At 46.3% G+C, this 25,968-nt stretch overlaps 1 protein-coding gene across 1 annotated transcript; it reads left to right on the top strand.

Moving 5' to 3' along the window:
* Nucleotides 1-20,777, top strand: LOC126532039 (uncharacterized). The gene is made up of 6 exons (XM_050179736.2): nt 1-5; nt 2,421-2,797; nt 7,794-8,017; nt 10,433-10,713; nt 16,573-16,845; nt 20,065-20,777. The coding sequence occupies exons 1-6, from the start codon at nt 1-3 to the stop codon at nt 20,417-20,419; spliced, it is 1,515 nt and encodes a 504-aa protein (XP_050035693.1). The 3' UTR covers nt 20,420-20,777.
* Nucleotides 20,778-25,968: the final 5,191 nt, after the last annotated feature.

Raw genomic sequence — 25,968 nt, 5'->3', positions numbered from 1 at the left:
ATGACGTAAGAAGAAGAAGATTTGAAAAGCGTGATAGGCGTAGCGAGGTCTCGCGACAGAAGAAGACGAAGAAGCAATTCTTAGGGTGGCTACCTCTTACACCGCAATCCTGGCGCGTCGGAAGAAATCTAACGCTACGCAAGTACCTCTGTCCTTTCCATCTTAAAGCGATGCTTTCCTTCGTTCTTCCCTTTGTTTGCTTGAATAACTGTCCGGTCGAGCAAACTGTGTCGATTGCGGAGACAGTGTTATCAAAGCTGGGCCGACACGGGAAGCAGTGTAATTAAATTGGTGCATTTGTGGGCTAATCCTGATACAAGTGCACTAGACTGTATACTGTACTGTACTATACCATACTATACTATACTATACTATACGTAAAATACCATAATTTAATTTATTAGTGGGATATTTGGATGGGGGTGACGTTACGAAGATGTGTTGTGACTACCGTAGGTTTCACTGCACACCAAGCGAAATTTCAAGGAAGCGTTGCGACGTAAGGCTAACTAATCCTGATACAAGTGCACTAGACTGTATACTGTACTGTACTATACTATACTATACTATATTATACTATACTATACTATACTATACTATACTCTATTATACTTCACTGTTGTAATGTGGTTTTAGGATGGCAAGATCCTGGAGACACTGCAGCGTCACAGTTCCCACACGCATCAAAGCAATAGCGATAAATGACAAGTTTCCTCCACAGCATTCTTGTAGGCTTACTAGAAGGTAGCTGTTTCTCCACTTCGTCTTTTTTTTTTCTTACTTGTTGTCAAAGCTCTGCCCGCCCAAAACACCGCACTATGCGCTCAGAATTAGCCTGGTGTTTGTAGTAATTTTAAAACGGGGCAAAAGGGATTAGCGCCGTTGCCCTGCACTAACAATATGGCGATTCCCAAAACACACATGGAGGCGAGCAAAACTGACGAATCTAATTATGCCCGCTTTCTTTGGTTTTTACCCCGTTGAACAAAGACCTTCAAAAAAGATTTCGAATCTTACCCGCCTAAAACAAGGTTTAACGGTAGTAGCCTTACGTCGCAACGCTTCCTTGAAATTTCGCTTGGTGTGCAGTGAAACCGACGGTAGTCACAACGCATCTTCGTAACGTCACCCCCATCCAAATATCCCACTAATAAATTAAATTATGGTGTTTTACGTTCCAAAACCGCGATATGATTATGAAACATGCCGCAAGTAGGGACCCCTGATTAATTCTGACCACCTGGGTTCCTTTAACGTGCACCCGACCCACCGTACACGAAAATTTTTGCATTTCGGTCCCACCGAGATACGGCTGCCGCGGCCGGGGTTCGGTTCTGCGCCATCGCGCTTAGCAGCGGAACGCGAAAGCCACTACGCAACCACGGCGGGTATCCTAAATATACCATGAACTTCGGGCCATCCCCTGACGTCAACGTCACCGCGATCGGCGTGCGTAATTAAAACAGCACTTTCCTTTTATAATAAATGTTTTATCGCAACCTTGCGCAAATAATCAACAAGCTTAACAAAATCTCGCGTTTCACCTAGCACCTTCGGTCAGGAAATAATTTTGGCAATTCTGTTCATTAGTAGCAGGGAAAATATCACGGAAACTGATGTGCTCGTCAATTGATCCCTCGGCTTGCCCAATGTTACATACAGTTCCCTTCAGACTACGGAGTATTGCTACACATGATAACTTAACACAGTACCATATTTGACGGAATCGAAGTGCTAGGTGCTGTGAGAAAGGGTAAAGTAGCAACTTTTCATTCACCTTGATGCCCGCAGACAATATTTTACCGATACGTATGGTTCGCGCCGCTGATTGATGACCTTTCAAAAAAATTTCGGCATTTATTTATTTTTATTTAGTTATTTCAAGATTACTGCCAGCCTCTGGTTAGAGGCCTTAAGCAGGAGTTGTTACATACATGACGAACAAGACTGAGTACAAGGTGTGAAGCATGAGCAAAATGAGATAGCACTGAATTTGAAAATATAAGCAGCGTGTCATTTGCGAAAACGTAGCAATTAGCGCTAACTATGTGAAATTATTCCAGAAGAAAATGTAAACTGCTCTTAGCGCCAAGTTGACAAACACTTAAGAGCCAGAAAAACTAAACTAGAATGATATATGCATACCACGCGTAGCAAACGATTACACAACATACATCCTGTCGTCGGCTCCAACGGGCAGCAACGGACGCGATCGGAGATCGTTGTTTAGCTTGTATTTAGAAGGACTCACTAGAAATTGCGGAAAGAATATTTCTGCCGCCGCTGCTTTTCTCCAATAGAATCTGCAGAACCTTAGAAAAAGAAAACTATGTCAATTTGCACAGTTTCTTACAGTCGACGTCAATTCGTGGCTGAAAGGATTCATTCACCTCTAAGTAACGCGAGCGGCACTCCCGCAGGTCTCAGAGCGAGTTGCGATCGTCGGCCTCGGCGGCGTCTGCGGCGTCGGCGGCGTCCACGGTCGGCCGGGCCTCCGAGCTGACCGAGAATGCGAGCAACCGGGCCATGGAAGCGCTGCGCAACGCGAAGCCGCCGGCCAAGGGCGGCTCTCCGGTCGCCGACATCGACAGGAGCCTGATGCACGGGGTGCACGTGCGCGCCATGCTGACCGCCTGCCTGGGCTCGTGCGTTGCCGGCACGACGCTGGGTTTCGCGTCGGTCGCCATGTCTTCCATCGAGCGCGAGCCCTGGTACAACCTGGCAGACAGCGAGCCCGGCAACCATTGGCTCGCCGACTCCCTGATGCTGGGCGCCGCCGGTGGCGCCCTCTTCTCGGGTAAGATGAAGCCCGTCAATAAGACAGGTGCGGCAGGCCAACGAAGACCGCATTGCAATCATTTTACTGAAACACAGGTGTGCCAAACACAATACATTTACGCCTTTATGTGCGTATAAAGGTTACTTGGTTGCCTCATGGCTAACACCGTCACGCTTAAGAGGTAAGATCGTTTTCTGGGTGGGGACTAACGAATGTATCTTGTTTGCCGACTTTTTCTGGCAAATGAAAATGATGATCGCTGCAACATACGACAAGAAAACTGCGTGAAATAGACCTTCCAAGCATCGCTGTCAAATTCGCGTGTTACCCGTGGGGCAAGCCAGCACTCTTGAGGGTGTAAAATTTTTTGGAGTGTAGGGACACAAGTATGATCGAACGACAACGACACAAGTGCTCTCTATCAACTGTGACAACGACACAAGTGCTCTCTATCAGAAAAAAAAGGAAGGCTTAATTTACTCATCAGCACAAGCTCAAGGGAAGGCAGCTGGCGCCAACCCCTAAATCATATACATGTACCGGCATTTTGCGAAAGATAACCGCCTAGACATTGGGCATTGTCATGCCTAAACAGTTATCTCTGGATAACAGTTAAGCTCGTACAAAACACTACTAAACAGCGCTGTCTAGACACAAGAAATAAATGGCGACACAACAGACACAGTAGAAATAGCTACACATACACAAGAAATTGAACGGAGGGACTACCACCACCGCAGCATAACTGGTAAAATGCCGTAATCGACCGTCATAAAAAAGTTTTATGTCCGGCTCTAACGGGCACCAACGGACGCGATCGCAGATCGTTGTTCGGAACACGCGTTGAGTTTTTGCCTTACGCGATTGGCCTAGGTCGCGCGAAAGTCGTCAGCCGCGGGGTGTGGCCACGTTTCTGGTGACGTCAAAGTTACGACCCACTACTGTCAATGACGTTGAAACCGAGCACTTCGTCTGCTAGGAGGAGAACGCTACGAGAGGTGTTCCGTTCGAACGATCACGCGCTCGCTACAGTACAGGCTTAGCATGGCACGCCTCGTGGATTGAATTGGATCAAAACTGTGGTTTCTGCTACGAAATGGTATGTCCGGATCCAATCCACAGCCTAATTCGAGAAAACGGAGCTTGAAATGATGCCTTCGGTTGTTGCGTTGGCGTTGCTCGAGGAGGAAGCAGAGTGATTGTAGGTGCGAAATGCATTTGAAGAAATGGCAGGAGGCAAATTCCGGCGTCACTTTCATTTCTCGAAACGAACAGTGCGTTGAACAGCTCCCTCTGTTGCTCCAAGGCTCGGAGGCCCAGTCGGACATTGCGGTGCGACATGTTGTTGCCTCTTAAAAGCGCGCCGCTGTTCTCGTCATTTTTTATTTAGAGCGCAGCTCTCCCGTTCTTGCGTTTAGCGTTTAGCGTCAGCGTCCCTTGGCGTTGTTCCTCGGCGTAACCGAGTGAACGAGCCAGCGAAGGATGAAAAACAGAACACGGAGCACAGCGAGAGATGAAAGATGGCGATAGCGAAGAGAGCGCGATGAGGAAAACGGAGGAGGAGGATGCAGCGGAACCATGAGGCGGAAAGCAGAGGCATATATTGCTCGTCAACAGCATATTGACGAGCAAGATAGGCTCCGCGGTGACGACCGCTAAAAATGACGCCAGAGTAGCGTGCCGTCGTCTGTTCACCGATGGCATGCGACGAGCGCGTCCACCGATACCATATATGGAAACAAAACACTGAAGGAGCGGAGGTCTGTCTGCGGCGGCTGCTGCGAACCACGCCCACGCGTCACCCACGCGCTGCCTCTCACGATCTCTTGATTATCGGGGCAGTCGCGCCACATTTCGCTCCGTTTGCGATGTGCCGCAGGATACAGGTTGTCCGCGCCAGCCAATATATCGCGAAATGAAAACATGTATAGAGCTGCGCCCAGATTTCGTATTTGGGAGTATCGTAATCGTCAGTGAATATTTTTTTTCGCTGTGCATGATGCCACCTAGCGAGCATGCAGAGAAACTAACAGTAATAAATTGTAGTAGTCACAGTATTCCTACTTGAGAACGTGTTTGAGAAGAAAAAATACATTTATTGTCAGGTAAAATTTTATTCATTAGAAGGCCTGAAAATTTTCGGTTTGCAGCATATTGTCCCCAATCAGACAACAAAAAATGAGGCATATAAACTACCCGGAGAATTCATCGCTTGACGAATGGCTACACTCCCTCCCGTTCTGACAACTTTTGCGGACAGCCCACTTTGTGACGTTGCGGTGACGGAACGCATTCTGCTCAGAACAAACATCTACGATTTCCCCCACTGTCTTTTCTGTCACTCTCATTTCCTTTTTCATTATTATATCTGCGTTACAGTTAAACAGACCTAATTTCCGTATGCTTTACTTGGCTCCAATGCCTGTTGGCTTCTTTGGTTGTTACAAACACAATATGTACTTCTGATTGCGGCTTTCAGTCCTAGCTCTAGTTTCGCCGTCTTTGTTCCTCCATTTCTTCATTAGAATACGTCATTCATCTTAAGTTAGAATATTGTCTAGCTTCACGTTTATTTTCATACCTCTTGGTTTGTTCCTTTTGCCTTTTTGCGGATGAACCTGTAGCCGGTTGCTGGTTCTGAAAACTCAGGTAATATATATGAGATGATATCACTTTGGTTTTTATGTGTGCCGTGTGGCAATTTTCGTACCCACTTTTAAACACATTTCTTATTAGGATATGTGTACATATGCTATGGTGTGCATGCAAGTTAGCTGTATGACTATTATTTTCCATCTTTTCCTGCACACTAAAGAACATTACACCTTCGTGGGTGGATTGGATATCGAAACACCCTTTTTGCACGATTTTACGAGGGATGTGCTTGTTAGTAGAAGACCCTTAGCGCATCCTCTTATTCAGCGTGATAAAACGCTGTTTTGCGCGCAACATACACCTTTCAGAATTTAAGGGTGTTCTGGCACTTCAACATTTCAAGAAAGCAAAAAGCCTTACGGGCTTTGTTTCCAGTGGTTTGCATCATTTGGCTACTCGTGCACATCATATGAGCACAGTAGGCTAGAGATGTCATGCTGCAACTTCATGTATATAGCGTCCCCTGTGGTGAAGAGGAGAGACAGGTATATGATAGCAGCTAGAGACACCCAGGCGCTCTAAAGACACTGCATTATTATCTGCAGTAGCGTCGCTGGAGTGTCCGAAAAGGGCTACTTCCGAGTGGCAACGTCGAATGCCACCGTTGAAATTTGGCCGCACTGCTGCATGGTTTATTTTTTTTCTTTCTTTTTAGATACATCTCTCGGAAGTCACTTCGGGATTACTTCAGCGGGCATAAAAACACTATGGTACTGATAGAATAACGTATATCGCTGTAAAAAAGCTTAATGTGCATTCCGGCAAGGACACTCATTGGGGGAAAGGGCGCAATTCCAACAAATCACCCTTCCATACGGATGTATTAGTTCATACAAGCAACCTGTTTTAGGAGTGTAAGTGGGTGAGTTATCGACACAAAACACCTTCAAGGTTGCAAACCTGAAGGCAGCTGCGGGGCAGAATCATTTTTCAAGTCGATTTTTGTTACACGTTATTGTGTTACGAAGTTGAAAACCTAATTTTTTTACTTGAGTTCCAGAGCATACGCTGAAAGCAACATTGTCATGTATACTACATAGTAGTACATGGCGGAACGTAGACGTGTTTGTTATATTGAAAACCCAATTTTCATTGCTTTAGCAGATATGAACACGCATCATTGGATGAGGTGATGCTGCAACCTGTGATTTTCATATCTCACAGAATTCGAAACGTACTTCACGGGTGCTCATTAGGGTCTCTCACGACACAACGGCCTGTGCAAAATGAGTGTCAATTTTCTCTAAAGCCGAGGGCAAAAACATGGTTCAAACACTTGCACACAGTACCACATTTATTTGATTTTGTGCAATGGTAATTGCTATGGGAATGAACGCAATGTGCAGTACAATGTACAGGTTCTCATGAGGGTCATGTAAGCGTCTTCGGTTGCTCAATACAGTAAACTTTTATGCGGCAGCTTCCTCCTTGCATTAAACAAATATATGCCAATCTAACTCACCTCTTTGAGTCTATGTGAAGTGAACCTTTGATAAAGCGCTTAATCAAATGCTATAACTTTGGCCCTTTTACTTCTCCTTCTTTAGTTTAAAGGAAACACTCACTCAAAGATAACCTCATAGAGCTAGTCAGCATTGGCACAATAGAAGCTTACGTACGAATGACGCATTATGGTTAGAATATCGCGTTGCTGCGGTTTGATCCCACCATCAACGATTTAATTCAAACTTCCTTAGGTATGAACTATTCGGCTACACAGCAGCAGAACCCAGAAGCCACGGTCGCGGAAGTACCGTCCCGTGCCCACCGCGGCGGCTTAGGCGATATGCCGTTGCGCTTCAAAGCCCGAGCGCATGGGATCGAATCGGGGCCGCGGCGTTTGCATATCGTAGGGGACAAAATGCGAGATGAGCCCGCGTACCGTGCCTTTGGAGCACGTCCAAAATCTCAGAAGGTCAAAATTGTCCCACACTGCAACTTGCCTCGTAATCATATCGTGGTTTTGGCACCTAAAAGCCCCAGATATCTTTAGGATAGTCCGGAAGAGTTCGCAAAAAAATCTTCGCTTTCATAAAATGAACTTGAATTTGATTTCATTGAAGAGAGAGAGAGAGAGAGAGAAATAAACTGTATTGCTAGACCAGGCTTCTTGAGCCCAAAAGTGGGTGGCCTCCTCAGGCCAAGTAGCTATGGCTCGCTGCCGCCGCCTGAGCCTTGTTCACCAACCGTAGCTGGTTGTCAGGGTCTTGCGTCACCAGCAGAGCCTCCCACTGGTCTTCCGATTCTTCCTCTGAATCCGCTTCTTCCTGTATGTTATCGCCTGGTGGTGATGATGAATTTAATTGAAGAAATCCATCTTTCTTGTTTTCTCTGATTCCTCTCGGCCTTCGGTATGCAGGATTTCCGCTCTGGAGCGTGGGAAGCCGGAAGACGATACTGGCATGCGCCGTGGGGCTGTCCGTTTCGTGGATCGTGCTGGCAGCGTCCTTCAACCTGGTCATGCTGTTCTTAGCGAGGGTATCGTGCGGTCTGTGGCTCGGCGTCATCACCATCGGCGTGAGCCTGTACGTGGCCGAGGTGGCACCCGTCAAGAAGCGGGCCTTCTACACGGGACTCACTGAGGTGTGAACGAAACTCCTTGACCGTCACTTCCGTCAGACTCACAAAAAAAATATTTCGAGCTAGATTATAATAATACTGCACTTGTGGAATACCAGATATATTAGTCTTGCCACAGACAGACAGACGGGCAGACGGACAGACGGACGGACAGACGGACGGACGGACGGACGGACGGACGGACGGACGGACGGACGGACGGACGGATGGACGGACGGACGGACGGACGGACGGACGGACGCGAAAATACAAATTTGCGTGAACACAACAATCACGGAAGTTAAAACGTTCACATCATAAAAAAGAAAGAACAAGTCATAGATCGGAAGCAAAGAAATAACAAAAAACCTTTCAAGGACAAAACATATTGAAATATAAAGACCAGGCACACTACAAATATCAATACAAAAAGAAATTGCGCGTCTTGAAAGTCGCGCACGAAGTTAGATCAATGTCATTTATTACCACATTATTTAAAAGTGTAGTTTGTCCGAGGAGGTGGTACTTGGTAGTATTAGTGTACGCTAGTGGAGTCGTGAGGCATGCTTTTGCGTAGGTCTGCTATTTTTGAAAGTGAAGGGCAAACGCAGTCGAAGGCAGCTGAGGTAGTCTGGTGTAACTTGGCCTGAAGGGGGCAGAAGACCGGTATAATTGGTGATAGCTGAGCGAGGTTTTCGTGCTTTGTTACCAGAACTAAATAAAGATGGGTGGCAATGCACCACTGCTTCCTGTGACGTAATAGCTTTCGATACTCTCAGCCCGGGGCTAGCTCACTGAACAAAGTAGGATTACACTGTTTCAAAACGTCAAGACATCAGTAACTGAATGTGCTGCATATATAGGTAATCAAAACGAACATTTAGATAGGCTCTGTGATAGAATAAAAAAGTACAGCACCACTGCGCTGTACTGCAGTGCACTTCAGAACTCAAACGGCTTGGGCCCGAACACCATGTCTCCGCGTTGGTTCCGCGTGCCGTGTCAGTAGAAGTTTCATTCTCGATAATATTTACACCAGGAACGCAGTAAAGGAGGAGGTCCTAAGCTTAAATACATGTCGTTAGGGCTTCCTTGATAGCAATAAAATCTCCTTACTAACAGCTCTTTAAGTTTATAACGCCTTGCACCTCTCTGTACTCCGATCATTCACAGTATATTTTGTAAGGTTTAGATCTCAATTGACCCTTCATTCGAAGAGAAAAAGGTCAAGTCGAAATTGTCATGTACTAACTCATTTCAGAGAAACCTCGTTTTCTTTTTCGCAGTAACGCACCATGTAGGTTCGTTAAATTTAACCGCAGAAAGTCCATAGTTGTCTTTGGTATACTGGAGGGAGTTTGGAGCAGCGGGTAGTTCAGCACACCAAGGACTAAAGAATTACCATCCTTGTTAGCTGTTACTCAATTTTTATTTCGTACTTTTCTACAAAATCACTCTCCTCCACTAGAAACAAATGGGAGCAAGTATTTTTAATTTTGTTTCATGTGTAATAGTGTCTGGGATTGACTTGGAGATTAGTGTACAGTGTACAGCCTCCATCAACGCCAAAACCCAATTTTCTGACCGAACCAAATTTCTATTACTCTTTCTGTCATGCTGTCTTTATACTGAGACGCAACTTATGCTCGAACTAGTCACGATAAGATAATTTTTTTAACATTTAGAACTAAATGTAAACAATTCTGCTACTTTAGACGCCCATGCTAGCCAAAAAACCGTGTCATTTGTACGTAGAGGGATGTAAAGCAATATCGTTATAAAAGACGCACTACCTGGGTATTGACGAGAATTTCAGCATGTTGCTTTGTAACACTGCTGTTAATTAGTGCTATTTCTTGCGTGAAAAAGCCTTCTACTTTACAACATACAGGACATCTACTTGTCACAAACACTTTAATCATTTTTTATATGTAAGGCGTCTTCGATAAAAGATGCAGATCCGTAATCAATATATTTTCGTAGTGATGGCAACTGGCCTATTGGGGTTTAAATATTCGATCTACGGGTCCACATTTTTTTAGTGGCACTGCCTGCGCCCATGTTTCCAATAACTGTATATATTTTCAGGCCTCAAGAACGTCCAGTCCCAAATCGTGACTGGAGGGGGCATGACTTTTACAGCAAATAATTGTCTAAATTAATTCTCGGGCTTTACGCGCAACAACGGCGACCTGATTACGGGGCACGCCGTAGTGTGGCACTCCGGATTAATGTTGGGCCACCGTGGGGTTCCTTAACGTGTTCCCCAGTGCACGCAGTAGAAGAGCGTTCGTGCATTTTCTTTTGGCCCCATTCTAAATGTGGCCGGCGCCGCTGCCGCGAAACGAACCCGCGACCTCGTGCGAAGCAGCCAAACGCCGTTAGCCGCGAGCCACCGCGGAGTGCAAATGACCGTTTCAAACCTCTTTTGCACGCCAGGCGGCCACCTGTTTCGGCATCGCGATGACGTACATGCTGGAGGGCATGTCGTGGCGACTGCAGGCCACGCTGTGGGCCACGGTGTCCCTGTCTCTGTTCGGCGTCGAGAGGTACCTGATCGAGTGCCCGCTCTGGCTTCGCGCCCGAGGACGCCACCAGGAGTCGGACGCTGCTGCCGCTCGCCTCTACGGCATGGTCCGGCCGCCGGAGCTCAGGCGCGGCAGCAAGGTCGACATAGGCGAGGCCGCGAAGGCTCCCGTGCAGAACCGCGCGTTAGCCAGGCTAGTATAGTATACGCATTTTGAAAACTAGGGTCGTGTGCGCAGTAATTTTTTTTTTTCACATTGCGTAGAATGGGAGTCGAATGCGCCAGAAAGGGAATCGAATCGAATATCGAATGCTTTTCGAATAGTTTTCAACAAGGAAAAGTTCTTTCCTCGGTTACTACAAAAATATGACAATATCCTAGTACTCGCAATATTGGCAAGTTTCTTTCATAAGAATCATAACGTTGGAAGTTATAGAACGTTTTTATTAAAAGCCCGACTGGAGCATTCAGAACAATGGGTAGTCTGTTTGTCTAAACGGAATTGTTCGCATTGATGGCGGTTTAGAAGGAAAACTCTTGCTGCCTTTCCCTGAATAACGTGTAGCGTGTTCCCCTACCTAACTTCTCGCATTTCGCGTTTACCTTGGCCGCCAAGATGTAATTTTGCGCGCTTTTGCTCCAGTTTTATGGTGGATTGCGTACACTAGAGGGTTTAGAGTATTTAAAAAGGTATTGAAAATATACTTTTATTTGGTTGTTCGTTATTCCAAATTTCCAAATTTATTCAGAGCCCCTACAGAAAACAAGTGAAAGGGTCAGCGTCAGGGTACGAAAACTCAAGCCTAATGTTCAAGATGACTATAACAGCTGGATATGCAACAAAGCGGTGAAGTCAGTGTTGCAGTACCTGCATTGAAAAAGTGTACATGCGTTTATTTGATGTACCCTTTCAAAATGTTTCTGCAACATAAGCCTTGCGACAAGTCCCCTGAAAAACAAGACCTACTAGTCTGGCGCTTGAACGTTTTCAAGGGTAAGAGCGTGTCCTGTCTCGAGGAAGAAGCTATTTAGGCCAGTTGGTAGGAAGTTTTCAAGTTTCTCGATGTGATGAATTTATTGCACGCTAACAACGACCTCAACACACTAGCGTTGCAATGTGGGCTTGTTGCTATGACATTTCGGAATGCCAGCGCATACATGGCGAGAACACGAGAATAGCCGTGTTCTGTGTTCGCGAGTTCTCGTGTCACCGTCGTCTTCATTGCGCTCGTCGTCTTAAAGATGCCTGCACGCCAGGGGCGTAGCCGGAAGAGGGGGGGGGGGGGGGGCTTATGGGGCTTCAGCTCCCCCCCCCCCCTCGAAATTTCTTCGAGCTGTGATGCACCGCCAACCAAAACAACCCACGGCGGCGGAAATCATTCTGGATTTTCTTTAGAATGTATTTTTCGCGCCCGAAAGAACACTTCGGCGCGAAGATTGTGAACTCGAGCTGAATTTCGTGGCGACGCCCATGCACCTGGAGTCATATAACTTAAATATCCCCATCCGAGCACAAAGTTTCAAGGGCGCTTTGATGGCGAGCGGGCCCGCCGCGTCATCTCGCAAAGGCCGCAGAATCTACGGAGCGCATGGATTTCAATTAAGAAACTTTAGAGGTATAAAGATCACATAATGTTTTGATGCGAAAGGTGCATTGACATTTCCAAAGTCGTGCATTGCATTTTCATTTCCGTATCTTTGTGGGTTTATTGTTCTTATTAACATTTGATGCCAAAGCTGCATTTACTTTTCTAAAGTCGTACATCGGACCATACAACGAAACAAGCCAAATCAATACACTATCAGACAAGTTGGCAAAGCACGCAGCGAGGTCCGATGAGACGAAGAGTTGTGATGGTTCATATTTGCCATGATGTCACAGAAAACAATATCAACATCTTTTTCACCTGCGCCAAAACATCCATGCATGTCAAGACACTAAAGCCAGCAAAGCTAACTGCGTTCTTATTTATGTTTTCTACTTTGAATTTTATTCGCGAGGACACATTTAGCCTCTCCAATTTTTTGTGCTCGCTACCCGCGGGCCACCAGAGCCAGCCAGAGGTCATGCGTTTTTCATGTATTGCCCTGACAACCGCGCGGCGCACTGCGGTGCGCGTTCGTTTTTCTCTGGCCGAGCGGATTTTGGCCTCGGAGAGTTTTGGACGCTTTCTGGCTAGCAGACGAGAAAAAGAAGCAATGGTCGCTTGCCGTCACCATTGTGGGGACTCGACAGATTGCAACGCGTTCGCTTGAGGGCATCACCATCGTTTCGATGTATTGCAACGTCTACGGAGTCTTATCTTGCCAGTGTAGGATAACGAGCAGCATGCATATGGTTCTCTGTGGACCATGCGTCTCACGTTTTCTTGGATATTCCTTAGGTACCTACATTAGGTGCCCCAAGTAGCCATTCGATTGTGGCCAAGATGCTTTCCTTTGCGTTTCTTCATTTCGGTGCCCCCCCCCCCCCCCCCCCCCACACACACACAAAAAAAAGACATTGTTGCCGCGCAGCGAATTGTCGCGTGCTGAAAGTTCGATTTTGTTACTACTTTTGTGAAAAGTAATGGGCCATGGGACTCTTCACTAGCCGGATACTCTTACTATATTATTGCGATAGCAATTAGGTGGACACTCAAGGCGCATTCCTGTCGTCACCGTCATGTTCCGTATGAAGTCCAAGGGCGATAACATCGTCAAGCCGCGCCGCATGCTGTATGTGCGAATGAAAGCGTAGCGGGGATGGGGGGTGGAGAGGGAGCCGGTGAAGGTGGGTCAGTCTTGTATGCGCAACGGAGAAAAGCGGGAAGGAAGCGCGCCGCCTTCCGTCGCGCGCGATGCATCGGGCGAGTGGAGGGAGAGGGGTGCGGGCCTTAGGATTCTGTGATCTGTGAATCTGTGATTGCGCAACATGTTCATTTTCCGTGTTTGACGCATCATACAGGGTTTTTTTAGCTAACTTTAGCCAGAGTTTCAAGATATGCCGATGCACTCTAAGACGACGCGACCAAATGCACGTTGCTCACTTTTGTATGCATTGCGTAGCTATTTTGTATTTTGTTTAATTAGATAATTAGTCAAGATTAAGTAACTAACTTCTGAAGCAACGAAGCTAGGAAAAGAAATCCAATTAGAAAGTTTCAGAGCGCTTTGCAAAGCGTCCGAATAAACAGTTTCTGTCTTTCTATCTATTAAGTATTAGTGTTTTTCAGCTCACTGCGGATTCCCGCGAAATACAAAAAAAAAAACACAACGTGACATGCCCGCTTGCGCGTCGTGATTGCTCTTCTCCCAAGCTTTCCGCGCACAAACAGCCACAGGTGCACTAGCTTCCACTTAAAAAGCGACAGAGCAGCGACGCAAGCGTTGGCTGTTCGATTTAAGCTAGCAACCGTTATCTCCTGTGCTGTGTAAAGCGACTGATGGACGCGGTTGTAGTGATAGGTGGTAATTCCAGACAGCAATGAACAGACTATCGTGCATCGGCCGCTAAAGCGCGAGCAGTTTCGAGATGCCTTTTTCCAACGAGGAAAAATCAAACATGATCCTTGCCCTAGTAGGTGCAAGCAGACAGAGACGGCAGGCTGCAAGAATATTTCGAAGCTGGCACCCGGGTACGCGACTGAGCCCGATGACAATATTCAACACCTACGAGTCGCTGAAGCAAACCGACAGCTTCACAAGAAAGAGGCAGAGAGCTTGAGTCGTAAATAATGAGGTTCGCTCCAACGTTTTGTCTTTCATGGCGGCTAATCCACACGCTAGCACGCCCAGCGTGAGCGCCCAGCTCGGTGTGTCCAACTCAACTGCCTGGATGATTTTGAAAACAGCTGGACTGCGCCCTTATCACCTGCAGTTGCATCAATGCCTGGAGACAAGGGATCTTCAAAAGAGACTCAACTTTGCGAATTGTATTTTGATTCAGGAAGAGCAGGATTCTGACTTTCTCACCAAGGTATCCCGACTGACGAGATGAACTTTTCCTGATATTGCCAAGTAATTATCCACAACGCACACAATAGAAGTGAGCAAAATCCCCACTGGCTAGGAATGTCCCGCCGCCAATATCAGTGGTCTTTCAACGTTTGGTGCGGAATATATGACAGCACAGTCATTGGCCCAATGTTTTTAACAACACTCTGACCGGCAAGAGGTATGTCAGTTCCTCAAACGGCAGGTTGAAGACTTCTGCTGCAACATGCCACTAGCCCACCTTGACGCAATATGGTGCCAGCACGACGGGGCCAGTCAAGCACGACCGTCAAGGACGAGCAAGCCTTGATGTTGCTTTCCCAGGGCAATGGATAGAAAGAAACGGGCCTGTGCTGTGGCCGGCAATGTCATCCGACTCAACCCTCTTGACTTTTTCTTCTGGGGCTATATTAATCATCACGTACACACGACGGAAACGACTCCAGAAGCCTTGCAGGAGAAGATAATTGAAGTCTGCCACAGCATTCCACCGACGGTGCTCAAGGCAGCGACAGCAAGCGTTCTCAGAAGGTCCCAGTGTTGTATCGCTGCAGAAGGTGACCTCTTAGAGCGCTTGCTGTGAAAGCGCATGAAAAATCAACGTAAATTCAGCAAAAGACTGCGTCTGGTCATTAATGATACTCTTATTCCAGCATTTTCAACCTTCTCAAAACTGAGTTTTTTTTTTATTTAGGGATGTTTTAATTTGCCTACAGCTATCGCGAAATGACGGACCTGTTACTTCCGGCAGCACAAGCGATAACCGCTGCGTCTGCTTATCGCTATAACTAACTTTTGCGAGGGGAGCACATCGCTGGCGTAAAAGGCACAGCCGACGCCTACGTGGTTGCCCTGTCGCCTTTTAAGTGGTAGCACGCCTATGGCTGTTTGTGCGATGAACGTTGGGGAGCAGTGCAATCACCACGCGCAAGCGGGCATGTCACTAGTTTTGTAGTTGGCGGCATCATCAGTAAGCTGAAATACACTAATACCTAATTATATATATATATATATATATATATAGAAACTGTTTATTCGGAGGCTTTGCAAACCGCTCTGCAATTTTCTAAATGGAATTTTTTTCCTAACTTCGTTACTTCAGAAGTTGTTTTATTAATCTTCACTAAAAATCTAAGCAAAATACAAAATATAGCGTGACACACTGCGTAAAAAAGTGAGCAAAATGCACTTGGTCGCGTCGTCTTAGCGTGTATCGGCATATTTTAAACTCTGGCTGAAATTAGCTGAAACACGCTGTATAAAGTGACTTTTGCTTAGATACGTAGATTTATTGGTTACTTATATTTATATTTAAATATCTTGTTGCGAGGTTTTGTGGATACATGCAGTGCATGTTGTTTCCAGAGACACCTTTTTTTGTTTTTTAACAATCTTTGTCTTGGCATTTGTGTATTCCATTAAACTTCGAATTTCTCATCTATATTTTGCAGAACTGCTGCTTTTTATATGTGATCTCTGTTGCGACTACGGTGCAATTACAGTACGCAACCGATGGCAGCTGCTCCTGCGCAGTGCATTGGAATGAAGGACAGCGTCACTGAGATCTTTCCCTCGCCGTTGCATATGTACAAAAAATGTAAACAAGGCTCTCGAATGACAAAGTACCATTAACATATTTCTCCACAACTTGTTCATTTCACGGCCTTTACATTTATCATATCAGCGGCATGCACTGCTTTGCTGGTTTCGCACTGATATAGTTCTAAAGTTCGTGTGATATTTTGTTTATTAATAAATAGAGAAACAACATGGAAGCATTGATATCAGTTATTTTTGGCAGAATTTTTAGGACCTAAGAATATATTCTTTTATGAAAAAATGCATATTTTACTTGTCTTGACAGTGCGTAGCGTTCAGGAATTTGTTTGCAGCATCTTTGGCAATTGCAATGCAGTTATTATTCATCTATTTGATCCCTCGACAAATTCTGTAAGGAGGCCAAGCTCCAACGTGACCCCCCCCCCCTCCCCGAACGAAATTTCTGGCTACGCCACTGCTGCACGCGTACACAAGACGGACACCGTCTAATCCAACACCCTTTCCCGTGCACTCGCAGGCGTCTATCCACGTGCCTTGCGCTGCACCTGCTGCAGGGGGCGTCGTTGATGCAGCTTTTCCTGTGCCGCGGGATGCAGACCATGGCGAGCGTGGTGGATGAGGTAGCGGTGCCATTGGCTGCCTTGCTCATGACGAGCATGCAGGCCGTTTTCGTCGTCGTATTCGCCTCCCTGACGCGCATTACGGGACGCCGACACCTGTTGTTCGTTTCCACCGCGCTGATTGCCATCTGCTTCGCCGGCTTCCAACCCTTCGATCATTTGATATTCCGGTGCGTACTACGTACAGGCGATCAGCGATGCTGTATAGTGAGCGCCATGCAGACTAATTGGCAAGAACCTTCTTGTGGGCTAATTACTACATATATATTAACAATACTCTGTTAACATAAAAAATCGCCCCAGTCACGAAAGGACATATTGACAGGACGTCCATCTGTCCTGTTAGCGTGACCTTGTATGGACAGTGTGGTCCTGTTTTTCTTTTGTGTACATTTGAGTCATTTGATAGAATGTGGCAGGACGGAATGCTACTCGCTACGACACGGTACCTATGGGTCAGGAAATGGGTTTGCGTTGACCTGTCCGTAAGTTGACGGTAGCTGTACCTTAGTGCGCGAGCTCCTTGAAGACAGAATCGCGCACACCCAACCTTTCAGTTGTCTCAAAAAAGGCCATCATTGGCAGGCGTGTGACTTGCTTATAATTTAGCTCGTGTTATATATGCTTTTTATAAAGTTACGAAACATGAAGTAACACAAAGCACCAAGTACGAGAGATAGCGCAGAGAATGTCCAAATCTTTTTAATATCAAGGAAATGGAATTATTAGTATCATAGAATTGAACAAAAACATTATAGTTGGGGGAAAAGTTAGCCCCAAGATTCTCTTGACTCGGACCACATTTCAAGTCTGCCGCGGTAGCCCAGTGTATATGGCATTGCGCTGCTAGACTCGAGGTCATGGGTTCAACACCAGCTGCGTCGGCCATGTTTCTGTGGGAAAGATATGCAAGAACGCTCGTGTACTTAGATTTGGGTGCACGTTACAGAACCTCTTGCGTCCAAAATTATTCCGGAGTACCCCACTGCGGCGTGACTCATAATCAGATCGTTGTTTTGGCGCGTAAAAATCCCGGTATTTAAATACCACTTTGCAAAAAAACGTGGGTGCGCATCTGCACAACATTTTTGCGACATTGTGGAGATAATGGGTACAACGGGCTTTCTATATTTGTTGTATCGCAGTAAATGTGTTGTAAAAGCAATGAGAATTATTTTAGTCGCTGTGCTTCTTTTTCCCCGGCTAATGCAAGAATAGCTGCAAAAGACAAATGTGAGTGTGCGATCATGCACCGATACAGGAGGAATTCACACAAACCATCTTGAAAGAAGCGAATGAACAGCATCATCTTAGATTCCGTGGTGATAGTGGGACAACATGAGAATATGAATGCTGGAGGAAGTAGTGGCTTCGGCTTAAGTATAATGCCTTGGAGGTCCCGGCCAGCTAATATCCGAAAGAACAGGCAGTCCCCAAATCACTACTGTTCGTTCCGTTACCAATATCTTCTCATTGGCTACAGACAGCTTCTGGGGTACCTCGAAGTTTTTTCAAGCTGGTGCTCGTAGTTATGTTCGACGGTGCGGTTCACTAGAGAGGCATTATACGTCGATACATTTTGAAGCGTAGGCCTTTCTTAGTTCGTGGCTCTGTTTTGTGCCGTTGGCGCCATCTTCAGCGAGCAAGCCGACAAAGGCGCCAGAACGTTCTTTCACCAATGAGATAGGAGTGTTAGGTGACGTAATGCAAAGCATGTTTCCCTGTAACACCAGCAGATGGCGTTGCCCTCCTCGCACCACTAAAGCCCCTTAAACTTCGTCAAGTAGTGACACTCTCCTCCTCCGCCTTCACTCCTCCTCGTTTCTCCTCTCTTTCACGTTCCCTCCTGGACCATGGCGCTGCCTACATTGCTCGAGCGTAGCAACGGCGCCAACATGCGCTCCTTGCCACTCCGTAGACGCTTCTCGAGCAAAAATGGCGCTGATCCACGGCGCGAGGGCCACGTGATGCTATTAGGCCAATAGCGACCACGGCGTCGACCTCGGCCAGAGCGCGCGAGGAGGAGGCGGCATTCTTCAAAGCGTGGCACTACTTTACGAAGTTTAAGGGGTTTTACGCATCACGGGCGGCGAAACCTACTGATTGCGCCCGCAGCATCGTTGAAGTTTTGCCGCGTCGTGGTCACGCCTCGCTTTTCCCTAGAAGAGTCGGTGGGGACGCGGGTGTTTGGAGCCGCATCGTGTTAACCGCTGCGTCGCGTTAACCAGATTGTGTCTGACTTCACGATCTTGGGAGCACCACCGACAGTGCCTCGATCGCCGCACTGCTGCGCACATGGCTGCGCCGGTGCATGTGTAGAAAGCAGGCGAGCACTCGAGCGGAGCGTATTAGTTTATACGAGAGCACTATAAAACATCCTTTACACTGAAATAACATGGATGAAGCAGAACATAATACCCACAAGCGATTCGGTGAGCTCGACATTGGCAGCGACAACGCTTAGCTTACACCACAGCTGACGCTTAATAACTTGCATTACAGACTTGTAACCATACTGCGAATTTTTCGCCGCTAAACCAACTGCCGACTAGAGGCATTTGCGATGGCCTGCATCTCATGCACAGCACATACAGCTTGTGGCAGCAAATGGTGACGACTGCTGCGTTATGCCATGCGTCGTATAGCTGCAACACTGAATTGAGACCGAGGTAGTAACGTGGCTACCCATTGTGATTACCGAATACGTGACGACATACCCATCTAGGTAGGCACGTATACCTGTAAAACAGGTGTGCGCAACTCAGTTCAGCGTGAGTTACAGACATATAGAGCGTGGCGTGACTCGATTATGGAAGTCGCTTGTAGTAGTCACGCATAACTGTCGCACCAATTACGCAAGGCTAAATAGATAACCATAGGCAAATGGTCTGAACTTATATGCAGTTTCATGGCCGTTATGTCACTGCAAATTCACCAACCACACAATTAAAAAAAAAGAGAACAATAGACGTTTCCAACTAACACCATCTACTTTTAAATGCCATGGTGCTTCACGCCTTACTCGATGTTCTGAATGCGAAATTTATCGCACAGGGCGACACGTAGAAAGCAATACGCGTATGTTGAAGTGACGAACCAAGGAGGAATTCGAGATATTGACTACCCATTCTTCCACGCTAATTGAAATGCCACTGCCAATAGAATTTAAACTAGCCTTACACCCCCCCCCCCCCCCCCCCTCTCCTTAGTATATCCATTATCTCCTAGAAACAATATGGTCAACATTCCTGGCATGATGTCGCGTGTACACAGCCCGAAAAACGAAAGCGAAGACAAGAGAATGCCGCATGAATTATTAGAAAAACTATGCCCGTGGATTACTTTATGAAAAAGCCATGGTTAACCATATCTATTTTCGCTACACGCAGCCAGTGGTCGCTACGGGGAGTGCAATTCCAAACCAGTTGGAAGGCCGTGTACTCAGTGAATCTCCTGGTGCTGAGCTACTCGGTCGGCCTGTGCCACCTGCCTTCCCTGCTTACCGCCGAGCTGTTCCCAGGTGCCGCATGTTTGCACTACGTTGGCGCGCCGGTGCTGTGGGCCGTGCGCTGGCTCCTCGCTTTCATCGTACTCCACTACGGCCACGAGCTGGTGACGTTCGCGCGCAAAGAGCACATGGCCATCATGGCCGCTGCGGCACTGGTGATGTTGTGCGGTGTCCTGGTCGCCATCATGCCCGAGACGGAGGACCGAACGCTGGCTGAGATCGAGAAGCGCGTATGAGTTGCGTCAGCTACTCATACACGCTATTGGGACACCGGAGCCATATGTTCGTTTTCATATTGCGGCTGTTGATTCGTTCGCTTGAAATAAGGTTTGCGTTCAACGAAATCAGCGGTCAGTTCGTTCTTGGTCTTGGATGCGCAGGATCGTTGCATAGTTGTAACGGGACTCACTCGGAGAAAACACAAGGCACACGGGATGATGCGCAACCTAACAACCTCTTTTATTCACTTTCGGAAGGCAGAGTGTTTAAATAGATGTCCACAAATAATAAAAAGAAACTTACACGTGAAGCGCGCCTGCTCTTTTGTAACCACCGCCGCCTTGCTGCTTTTGTTTAGGTTTCATCAACGTAGTTTCCTTGTCACTCAACGCAATAGGAGGAGTGCTGATGCATACGTCTAGTGCGCGGGACAATGTAGCCTAGATTATTTCCCTTTTCCTTCCGTTATTTTCGTGCGCCAATACTGCAGACTATTTAAGTAGCGCTGTACAACCACAACAATGAACATGCACGCCTTCGGGTGACCACGATCGTGTTTCCTTCGTGTATGTCCTGCTACGAGTACGCAGCGCAACTTCTTTTTCTTGCTATGTTCGTTGTGTCTCGACCTGTGATCTAATTGGGAACGCTGCACCGGCATTGAGTGCCCAACGGTACTTATGTTCTGGATGACATCGTCTGGCAACGAAGCATGGGCTTTGAGCGGAACATCATTGGCTCATCAGTTAGGGTTCATAGCAGAAATATGAGAGAACTCAAAAATAATTGTTTTCTCAAAATCGTCACATTTCTGAGCACATTTTAAAAGGCGCTCGCCCTCCTTGTGACTCACCGCCAGACGCACAGTGCAGTTTTCTCGCGCTATTTAGATTGTTCGAAACTTCTCCATAGAACTCGTGTTTGAAACCACTCTACAACTACACACATCCTTCACCTCTCCGCATCAGCAAAAATAAATTCCTTTACCTTTTCAACAGACTAAAACATTCCAGAGGGTACATTCCATGTCCGGGTAGTACAGAAAGTGGGAAACCTTTGTCACTCTGTTTTTCCTTAGCCGAACGCTCAGCGCTACACGGGCGAGAGCATTGTTGATACGCACGAGCGACTTACCTAAGTTTCAGAAATCTGAGGGGGGTGTCTCTAGCATTTTATTTAGACCAAATCTAGTGCGAATAAAATACTTTTCGAGTAATGAGCAGCCGTTCGCACCAATAATATGAAGCAGTGTTTACAGTGTATTCACAACATCAGCAAACCTTTTTTGATTGAAATGCACATTATAAAAAGTTCTTATAGTAAAGGGATCAATAGAGCATTAGGAGCAAATAACCATTTGCTGGAGTACTCAAGAATATTCGGCGAGCGCGAATTAGAGTGGTCTAGCAGGAAACATCGCATTCCCTAAGCACGCTTTATTGCGCAACTTCTCGTGCTTTAAGCTTTCTATATGGTGGCCGGGATAAAATCTATCGCGCTTTCGCCTAAACTTTGTTCCATCACGCACAGTTGATGATTTGAATATTTCAAAATTATTCGAGAAATAATTGTATTTTATGAATAATGGCTATTTTATCCGAAGTCTGAATCGAATTAGGTAATATTTGATTCTTTATTTAGAAGTTTCGAACATTCGCACACCCCTAAATAAATCTGAGAGATTTCTCTTAACTGCATTGCGCATTATAGCACTTCCAAGTAAAAAAATTGAAAAATATATGGTAACAGTCTGATATTATTAAATTACAAAAAAGTCACGAACCATTTGATGCGCAGAATAAAATAAACCCACATTTTTCGAATTCTATTTTGTTTACCTTCTTCGGCGTCGAAAAGTGCGCATTTTTGGACTTATCGCGACGTTGTCTCTTGCTGACGGCCATCAGAGTTCTATACAAGCAGGAGTCCTGATCGACTTCAACCATACGTTTCAACTCACAACTGACGTAATGTCCACACCATTTCCTCTCTTATCGGAAACATAACGAGGAATGCTTCTCGCAGTTATTTGTTTGACGTGCGCTGCAACAAATTTCATTTAACTAGCTGTTTCGAAGTTCCTCGACAATTGCACGCTATTTAATCACGAACGTTGTAACGTGTTTGTAGGTTCTGTGTGTTGACTCACGGCTGGTTAGAGTTGAGGAAAACCCAGGGATATGGTTTTCCAGTGCCTTACAGCACCACATCGACGGTTTTCAGACAGTAGTCTTCGTCTGATCCGTCGCCTCAACTTAAAGGACATGCGATGCACTCGGCTTTCTTCGACACTGTTCGAGAAATCGGGATGAACCAAAAACAAACAAATTTGGCCACTTTTACCTTGGTCGCAGACATGTGTAAATTAGGAGTAGAGGCAGGAAAGTTCGGCAAACAATTTCCACCGTTCATCAGATTCCACGACCTTGGACATGAATTAAGCGGCAAGCTTTCCTCAACAAAACTTGACAATGGCCTGCGATTGTTTAGCGAAGTGTGATGGCGTCGCGTCATTGAAAAGCAGGATACGATTAGAAGTCACAGCGCTGTTCTTCTGGAACAATATCATCAGAAACGCACGTATGCGACTGCAAGCAGCAGTTAACATGAGCAGCAGCATCCACATCGAGTTAGAGTTCGATGTTAGGTCATTTAAGGCTACATGCGTCCGTAGAACGTAGTCCTCAGTTTTAATTGTCTCAGTGTACGGAGTTTCCCGTGTTAGGGCTTCTATAGTGAGCTCTAACTTGACGTAATACTTCTGCGGAAACCCGCGAGGTAAAGAGAAGTAATTAATTAAGGGAATATGAGACATCCACCCAATCGTAGCAATTGCTACAAAGGAAACCCATACGGGTTCCTCGAAGGAAAATCCTCGCAGTTGAAAAATTCATCCTGGTCGGGGACTCGAGACCGGGACCACCGCCTTTCCGGGGCAGCCGCTCTACCACCTGACCTAACCTGACGGCTAGCAGATGACAAGGCGAAGTCGAATTTGTCAACTTGAAGCAAAGGCAAGAGTTTGACGTAATAGTTTTGCGGAAATCCGCAAGGTAGAGAGAAGTAATTAAAGTAAAATGAGACATCCACCCAATTGTAACAATTGCTATAAAGGAAACCCATACTGGTTCCTCTAAAAAAAAGCCTCGCAGTTGAAAAAATAGTTCTTGTCCAGGACTCGAAACCGGGACTACCCCTTTTCCGGGGCAGCCACTCTACCATCTGAGCTCACCAGGCTGCTAGCAGATGGCAGGGCGAAGTCGAATTTGTCAACTCGAAGCAAAGGCAAGTGTTTGACGTAATAGTTCTGCGGAAACCCGCAAAGTGGAGAGAAATAATTAGTACTTCGGAACCGCAGGAATCGCTGACGTCTGCGGAAATTTCATTCTGGATTATTGAAAATCTTCATCGTGCGAAATTTATATTGTCAATGGCAGCCAAGCATGCTGCCTTACCTTGTAAGGGGGGATTAATCTGTAGCGCTTCGCATATCGCAGCTTGAAGTACGTTATGTTGTTGAGTCCTTAAAAGCTAGGTTTGGATACCGAAGAAGGCAAGAAAGGACAAACTAAGATGACCCCTTTACTATCACATTTCGTAAGTTTCGTTTCGCATCCTTAATATATGTCTCGTTTTGAGTGGCTTACACAGTAACCTAAAACCACTGGTACTTCGTAAGTGCAGCCGCTGAGTTAGCTAACAATTAAGTAGTGAAAGCGAGTGTAATGTGCTGGTGTTACTGATCCCTGATAAGCACGTTGTTTGATACGGGACCGTTTCCTGAGCCTACTTCGAGTTCCCCAGACCACATCGAATCGCACCACAGCTAATTAAGCAGCTCAGAAGCACGGATACCACATTCCTGAGGCACGGCACGTGCAAACAAGTTGGCGGACCCCACTTCGTGTGCCGCCGGTGGAGCTATTCACTGCTTGACTCTTCCCGAAAGTGAAGCGAGAGCCTGGCACTGTTGCGGGTAAAGTGGGTCCCGAAGCAAGACGGCTGTAATGCGCCGTGAAAACCTGGCGGCGTCGCCCCCATCCATCTATTGTGACGGGGCATTGCAAGTCAGCAAGGCAAGACCGCAGGAAGAAGAAAGCCCTCGGACAAACACACGAGCAGCGACTCTCTTCGCCGGGTGTGACTCCATCACACGGGCGCCTACCATTGGCCGAAAATGACGACACCCGAGCGGGCTCGCCGATTGGCCGAAAATGGCGTCACCTGAACGGGCTCTCCCATTGGCCGAACGTGACATGTCTTCGAGACACCGAAGGGCTTAAAAGACGCAGACCGGGAGTAGCAAGAGAGCATTCCTAGAGCATTCCTTCATTGATCTCTTTCGAGCTTCTTGCGACGGGCTGCAGCCTCCGAGTTGCTGCCGGCCCGTAATGACTCTACGACTGTTAATTGACTCTCACTGTAAATAATGTAAATAAACCTCCCAAGTTTTCATCCCGACGTCCTCCTCAACTCTTACAACGTACACAAGCAGGGAAAGAGACTGCGGCGAAAAATTGCCTAGCCTACTTATGCTAATCAACAAGAAACGAACAAGACAGGGTTGCCTGGACCAATTTAGCATCTCTGCCGTTTATAATTAGCTGTTAAGTATGTGTTTCTTATGAAGCTATTATTTTGATCATGACAAAGTTCGTCATCAACTTTGTCATATAAGAAATTTGCTGGCGTAAAATAATAACGGTTTAGGCAAAGAAAATGCAATTGAGGATCGCTGCAATATGCCTTCATATTGCAATGGGCATAAAATTGCTGATTGCAGACGACTTCGTCTAGTTTCTGTTTGAGTTACCCGACAACACGAAAGGAGCTAATAGACCTTCACTGTAAAGGCAGCTGATGCGGTTTCCATATTAAGTTACTTTACTAGGTAATCATTCGTCAGTCGCTACTCTTACTAATTGCTCATGCATTCACGCCCGAAGATGCACTTCTTTGTGTAAGAACTGAGGGCTTGAACTGAATGGGTAAATATAGGGTTAACGTGCGCTTGCTTTTTTTTTAATATACCGCGATAGCCAAGGTTGCTATTATCCGTAGTGATCTAACCATATCAGCGTCATTGTATGATTGGTAATTATACGAAGAAGGTGAGGTTTTAAAGGTTTTTTTTTATTATTTACCCAATGACGATTATTCTATGTATCAAGCGATTGGTCTAAACGTTGTGCTAGAATGCCTGCGTTTATTGGTTGATGTTTCTTGCATAATCAGTTAAGGTCCCTTCGCAAATTAGCTTAGAAGCTAGCACTTACCTAATATTAAAGAGGTTCCTTACATTTTTGGTAAAGCAGTGGTCCACTTCATCTCGGAACTTGCAGTGAATATCAGGGCTCTTGGCCAGAAAACTACCCGCCAGAGTCAAAGGAATATCCGAGTATCTGTACCGCTATGAACACTGCACACTGAACCACCATCTAATCGTCAGTAAATGTGAAAGCAGGTGAAAAAAACACTATATGAATACTCCCGAAGACACTGCTTCAATTATAATTTCACTTGTGTTCTAGAACGTCGCCAATACTTGCTCGGATATATGTTTTGG

Source organism: Dermacentor andersoni, chromosome 5 (genome assembly GCF_023375885.2).
Source record: "Dermacentor andersoni chromosome 5, qqDerAnde1_hic_scaffold, whole genome shotgun sequence".
Classification (NCBI taxonomy): domain Eukaryota; kingdom Metazoa; phylum Arthropoda; class Arachnida; order Ixodida; family Ixodidae; genus Dermacentor; species Dermacentor andersoni.
The sequence above is the reverse complement of the archived record's forward strand: the minus strand, read 5'-3'. Positions and strand labels throughout refer to the sequence as shown.

Bases quoted from the DNA above. Each gene is read 5' to 3' on its own strand.
- LOC126532039 (XM_050179736.2), top strand. The intron at 10,714-16,572 runs GCTAGTATAGTA...GTGCACTCGCAG, and splicing joins CAGAACCGCGCGTTAGCCAG to GCGTCTATCCACGTGCCTTG. The intron at 16,846-20,064 runs GTGCGTACTACG...CGCTACACGCAG, and splicing joins TTCGATCATTTGATATTCCG to CCAGTGGTCGCTACGGGGAG.